The 6,853-nt window shown below is 43.6% G+C and overlaps 1 protein-coding gene across 1 annotated transcript; it reads left to right on the top strand.

Annotated features, from left to right (window-relative positions):
- Positions 1 to 2,036: 2,036 nt before the first annotated feature.
- Positions 2,037 to 2,906, top strand: LOC118724454 (phospholipid scramblase 3-like). The gene has a single exon (XM_045585194.1). It carries the CDS (start codon positions 2,388 to 2,390, stop codon positions 2,772 to 2,774), a length of 387 nt encoding a protein of 128 aa, XP_045441150.1. The 5' UTR covers positions 2,037 to 2,387; the 3' UTR covers positions 2,775 to 2,906.
- Positions 2,907 to 6,853: the final 3,947 nt, after the last annotated feature.

Raw genomic sequence — 6,853 nt, 5'->3', positions numbered from 1 at the left:
CTTCTACCCACACCTACTTTTATTTGAGCAAGAGAAAATAACACTTAGTTGTTTCCTTTAACAAGTCTCAACAAAGCCAAAGCTGGTTTAGTCATTTTCCAGGCTTTCTTTTGCAAGGTTTGTTCATCATAATGAGCCTGAGTCACTGTTTCACTAAAGATAGACAGGAAGCAAAAATAATAGAATTATTATTCTTACATATAGCTCAATAAGCAAATTAACATATCTATCTTTGTCGACATGGAACCATGTTAATGGTGCATTTTAAAAGATAAAAAATCTAATTAAGAAATAGTAAGAGCTCATTTTTGTTAAGTACATAGAAAGCTTTTGTTATGAAAGGGGCTAGCGACAGAGGAATGGCAGCATGAGCGGTCCCCTTGGTTTCTCTCCTTGAAGTATTTTTCCCCTCTTTTTAAATATGTTTTTATAGATTTTTAGAGAGAAAGCAAAGGAGATAGAGAGATAGAAACATTGATGAGAGAGAAACATCATTAACCCACTGCCTCTGCATGCCCCCTACTGGTGATCAAGCCCACAACAATTCCCTGACTGGGAATTGAACTAGTGACCTCTAGGTTCATGAGTCTATGCTCAACCACTGAGCCACAACAGCCGGGCTCCCCTTAAGGTTTCAACAATTTGAATAGCTAATAATTCAACAAATGATCCCATGCACACACACACACACACACACACACATCTGAGAGATCTGCCTATTAAAACATCTGAAGGTAGGTAAGCAGGGGTGAACTAGGGAGGTTGGAAGGGAGAAGAGCTAAGATGGTATAAGGCAGCGTTTTTCAACCGCTGTTCAGCGGCACACTAGTGTGCCGCGAGATGTTGCCTGGTGTGCCGTAGGTGCAGACAAGACAAGAATTTTATAATTTTTCACTATTTTGTTTATACTTAATATTTCATAATAAAGTAATTATAAAATACTTTCTTTGTGTTTATTTGATTCCTATTCAAGAGAATTACTTTATATATAGTCAATATAGGCACAGAGTTAAATTTTTTAACATTTTCTAATGGTGGTGTGCCTCGTGATTTTTTTCATGAAACAAGTGTGCCTTTGCCCAAAAAAGGTTGAAAAACACTGGTATAAGGGACCCAGCCCAGAGCTTGCAGCCCAGAGCTCACAGGAGGTCTCAGCCTTGAGGGAAGAAATCAAGTTACCACTGACACTCTCTTCAGCCAGTAGAAGCAGATAATGAGCATTCCCACAGCAGTGATGAGTTATGTGCTGCAGCTAAACCCAGTGACTTGGGTGGGGACAAAGCACAGAGTGAGGCCACCATTGCATGGCAATACCAGACAGAAAAACAAAGTCTCAGAGCCTGGCATACAGAGGATACTGCCGACAGTGCCAGGGTTGACCAGGTGACTGCTCTCCCCCTGCTTCCTCTAGGTCACTTGAGCCTGCCCGACTCCAGATGAACTGTGATCACTGCACATGGAAGAAATGTAGTAAAAAAATAAAAACCAAAGACCAAGGGCCCGCCTCTATGAGCTCTCAGGAGCCTCTGAGTGCTGGGCACCCCAACTATTTTAGGGGCTTCAGGTGAGTGGGGGATACAGAGGGGTCAGGAAACCTCCCTGGAGGTCAGGAGGTTGGTCTGATTGTGGATACATATGTCCCGCCATCTACCAACAGCTGCCTCCACGGAGAATGGGAGAACAAAGGGAGGGGGGTCGTTCTGCAAACTCCAGAGGGAATCCAGGGTCCCAGCTTCTTTGCCCCGCCCCATGACATTTCGGTTTCTCCCCGAATCAGAGGCACTACTTGAGGGATCATAGATGGGTGCCTCACACAGCCATCTCTCCGAGTATTCTTGTTTGTCTTTGTGAAAGTCTCTGTGTCTGTCAGGTTGTCCCCGAGCTTGCCTCCACTTCTAGAACTAAGCTTCTGGAATAGCGACAACCTGCAAACTCCCATGGCAGGATTCTTCTCCTCCCCCGTTCCCCCCACCCCCACCCCCCAGCTACACCCCTTCACCCTCTCTTCCCTATCCTGTAACTGCTGAGTACCCAGAGCAGGTTCAGCATCCTGGACCCAGACTCGCACCAGTGCCCAGCCAGGTGCCTGCCCCTGCACAGGGCTTCACTCTCTTCCCCTTGCCCAGCCTCGGTGCCCTGGGGCCTGCTGCCGGGCCTGCTGTCCGCCTCGTGCCACTGCCTGGGATGCCTTCCGACCTCGAATTCTTGGTGCCAATTGACCAGATCCTGATTCACCAGAAGGCTGCACGAGTGGAAACACTCCTAGGCTAGGAGGCAAGTAACAAGTATGAACTGTGCTCAGCGGCTGGACAGTCCCTGGGTCAGGCGGCTGAAGAGAGCAACTGTTGTGCACATCTGTACTGCAGGTGGACTCCAGGGACGGAGAGATGGAAGTACAGTCGCCAACAGGCACCATCATTGGCCATGTGCTGCAGACCTGGCATCCCTTCCTCCCCAAGTTCTCCGTTCAAGATGCCAATCTCCATATGAGCCTGCAAGTGGTGGGGCCCTGCTGGACCTGTGGCTTTGGCACAGACACCAGCTTTGAAGTGAAAACTCTGGATGAGTCCCACAGTGTGGGCTGCATCAGCAAGCAGTGGTGGCGGGTGGGGCTGCTCCAAGAGGCCCTCACAGATGCAGATGACTTTGGCTTGCAGTTCCCATTGGATCTGGATGTGAGAGTGAAGGCTGTACTGCTGGGAGCCACATTCCTCATTGACTACATGTTCTTTGAGAAGCGAGGAAGCACTGGGCCCTCTGCCATCACCAGTTAGACAGCATCTCAGGGTGAGGACCATCACCTTAGCCAGAACTCAGGATGGTCACCTGGCCTGGCCTGGTCCCTCCTCAGAAGCAGCTCCTTTCCTCCATGAACACTGCAAAGGACAGACAGAGATGCCTAAGAGGCTGGGGTCATAGTGCCCCATTCCTACCCTACTCCCCTGGCCTCCTTCACCTGTGGCCCCCACAGAAGGGTATGTATGAGTGCATTTCTCCTGCTACCTCTTACCACTGTCTCCAGCCATCCCTCCACACACAGGCATATCAGCTTTCAAACTTGCCCTACTCACTTCCTCTCACCCCTTTCCAGGGCCTCTGCTCTGGATGGAGCCTTTGGAATCCAGGCCTCTGGGGTTTTACAACAGAGTTAGGGTGAGAAAGGATAAACAGCACCAAAGATGGCTGATATGGCCACCCACCTCTGCCTCAGCTTGACCAATTAGTTTAACCTCAGAACATAGCACTCAGGGGGGATCCCTACTTCCCCAGCAATGGCTCTAGGTCCTCGGCCCCAGTGCCCATCTCCTCTCCTCCTTGGCTCTTTTCACAGCTGGTGCTTGCTACAGTTCTGTGTGACTTACTTAACCATCCCTTCCTGCTCTGTTCTTAGAAAGGAGGCTGCATCTTTGTGTGTTATATTCATATAAACTTTATAACATTTTAGGGAAAAAAGATACACACACATACACACAAAAAAAACAAACAAACAAACAAAACAAAAAAAGACCAAGAGAATGCCATGGTCAAAATCCAGAGTCTGGCTCAGGAAAACAGAGAGAAGGGAGAATTCCATAAGTTGGCCGATGCCAATATATTTCTGAGTGACTGCCTGGTGTGTGAAAGTTGTGTGACCATAGAGGAAGAAGTCCAAGTTTCTCAGCAGTGGGAAGGACCAGCAAGCAGGTGGGCAGTAAGGAGCGAGGGCTTCCGGATTGAGAGAGGAATTTCCAACTGTTGCCTTAGGCCTGTTCCCCAGGGGAATGTGCCTAATCCAGCAGGCAGTCATCCCCTGAGGCATCCCAGACTGTAAGAGGGTGCAGGCATGAATTTTGTGCTCTGGGCCTCTAGTAGAAGAAATAAAAGATGAGATCAAAAGTATATAGAGACAAATGATAATAACAATAATACATATTAAAACTTTTGCAATGCAGCAACAGCAGTAATACCAAGAAAATTTATATCATTACAGGCCTACTGGCAGAACAAGAAATATCACAAGTAAACAACCTAAAATTATATCTTAACAAACTAGAAAAAAAAAGAATAAAAGCAGCCCAAAGTCAGCAGAAGAAAGGAAATAAGAAAAATTAGAGCAAATTTAAGTAAAATAAAAAACAAAATGACTATACAAAAAGTGAAAGCCACAAAGAGTTGGTTCTCAGAAAATATTAATAAACTTGACAAACCTCTGGCTAGACTAAGGAAAAGGAGAAAAACTCAAATAAAAAATCAGAAATGTAAGAGACATTACCTCAGACATTACAGAAATACAAAGGCTTATACAAGAATATTATGCAAGACTCTATTGCACCAAATTCAACAACCTAGAGAAATTATTACAATTATTTATGTTCTACCCACCTCAGAATGGCAGCTTTGTCTTCCAACTGGCTTTCCTCATCTGGATAAAATAGCTCCGACATCCACACATACACATTTCCCTACTTGGGAGATAGTAGACTGTCCAGGTACTAGAAACCCCACTAAAAGTCCCTGCAGTCCCTCTGAGTGGACTAGGTTAAGTCAAATGTCCACTTCATTCTCATTACTGTGATAGGAGGAATGAAGTGCACTGCTTGGCTTAGTGTAAATTATTGTATTAGGTATCTACTGCAGTAGGACAGAATATCCAATACTTAGTAGCTTAAAACAACAAACATTTCTTTCTAGGAGTCAGGAACTCAGGGGAAGATTGGTTGATTGCTTCTGATTCAGGATCGCATATGATCTTGGCTGCTGTCATCTCCTCTGAAGGCATGGCTCAGAGAGGATCTGCTGCTCCATTGTTGTTGGCAGGTTCCAATTCCTCACTGGTTACTGACTTATCGATACTATTTCAGATCTTCATTATAAGGGCCTCTCCTGAGTTTCCTCATGACATGGCAGCTGGCTTCTCACAGACTAAGTAGTCAGAGACAGCCTAAGAGAGTGCACGCTTCCACACTGGGTCACCCAATCTCAGAAATAATATACCATCAATTCTGCCAAATACTATTGGTTAGGAAGACCAATGCCAGAAAAATGTGGATGGGGATTATGCAAGGTGTGAATAACAGGAAGGGAGAGATTATTGGGGGCTATTTTGGATGTTGATCACCACAGCCATGTACACCACTCTGCAGCCAGAACTAGTATCAGCTTCCCTAATACCTCAGGGGGAATTCCACATAATTTATTCCACAGTGTTCCCATGCAAAACTAAAAATCTCATGAGTTATAACGAGTTCCACAATAAAGTAGGCTCTAAGGCCAGAAAAATTCAGGCAACAAAACAAAACTAGCAGATTTATATTTAGATATAAATCACTTTCAAAACAAAACATTCTGTAGTCTTGCTTTCTGTGGAATGCTCTTTGGCAAATGATTAATTGGACATTTGGAGAAAATGTTCACCTTGATCATCTAACCCTAATATATACTCCTTGCTTAGCCAACAAGCTTGTATTTAATGTCACCATTGGAGAAATTAATGCTAGAGCATTAGTTTTGAATCTCTAGCTCACAGATCAAATTCACTATTCAATAGGTTCCCTCTAGTGGGTAAGTAAATTCTTAAGGGAAGATAATTTATACCAATAATTTTAAATGTTAAGCATCATCAACTTTCCTGGAAGTACTGATATAATATATTGTCTTGTTTTTATCACACAATACAGTTTTACTGTGCACTTCTATATACATAATCAAATACAAACCTTTGTAGTTATCAGGACAGAAAGTATTGTCCTGTCATGAAATAAAGAAGTAAGAAACCTTTTCTTTCAGAACGACAAATGAATCTCCTGGGGACCCAGAGTAGAAAATTATCTAATGTGAACCTCAAGAAGGAATTTATCTATTGAGATGGACTCAGGCTCCTTTGGTTAACTGAGCCTAAATGCCAATTCAGAGTCTTGCAGCAGGTCACTGACAGGGGCCTCTTAAATAGCCCATTATGCTGGGAAGAACCACAAGCTGAACTGTGTTTCTCACACTATGGCCTGCCTGCTTGGCTACAGTTAAGTTCCTTGTATCTCCATACAGTCATTCAACCAATAGATTGTGACCCACTCTGACCAAAATGTACCTTTATTTCCTTTTATAACAACCAATCCAAACTGCACAACTTGAAAACTTCATTTTACTAACTAATATGGAAACTATGGATAGAAAGTTTTCCCTATAAAATGGCATCTCCTTTGTCTCAGCAGAGCTACTTTTGGTTTCTGCATAAGTCTGTTTATTCCTGATTCCAAACTGTTATTCTGAATAAAATCTCTCCTTTTTCACTTCAGGACCTTTTGATGATTTCATTCATACTCCCTACTTAAAAGGAAGCAAGATATGAAAAATAGTCTTCACTAAAGATAAGAAGCATTTTAAATAACTTATGGTTTCAAGTTTTATGTTCAACTAATAATGTCGAATATTTATATTGGTCTTATTCCTTGAATACTGCCACATCTTGACCTGGAGCAATTTTAAGGCCTTTGCAATCCTCAGATAATCTTATTTTTGGAGGCCTCAACTCATAGTATATCAGATATAATGGAAGCCGTGGCATGTTGCAAACCCCCTTAAGACATAGATACTCACTGCCCCAAGCTTTCTGGAAATGTTGGATTCTGGTGGATCACAGTTGAGACACTGTTACAGGTGTTGCTCTAAGTTAAATAGAGCTTTCCATTCAAGAATACACTCCCTTCTAGGAAGAAGCCCATATCTCAGGATGTGGGGGACAAATTCATGGTCTCCTCAATTTGGGACAGTTGTAGAGGTTTATCCCAAATCAAGAGCTTTCTGTAGGATTTGCCAAATCCTCATTGCAACTGCATTATAGTTCAACTTCTCCTTCTATCCAATCCCCCCCCCC

The sequence above is a fragment of the Pipistrellus kuhlii genome, unplaced genomic scaffold (genome assembly GCF_014108245.1).
Source record: "Pipistrellus kuhlii isolate mPipKuh1 unplaced genomic scaffold, mPipKuh1.p scaffold_m20_p_2, whole genome shotgun sequence".
NCBI classification, from domain to species: domain Eukaryota; kingdom Metazoa; phylum Chordata; class Mammalia; order Chiroptera; family Vespertilionidae; genus Pipistrellus; species Pipistrellus kuhlii.
This window is presented reverse-complemented; position numbering and strand designations above follow the sequence as displayed.

What these genes read in the sequence shown, in the direction of transcription:
- LOC118724454 (XM_045585194.1), top strand. Translation starts at nt 2,388, where the DNA reads ATGGAAGTACAGTCGCCAACAGGCACCATCATTGGCCATGTGCTGCAG.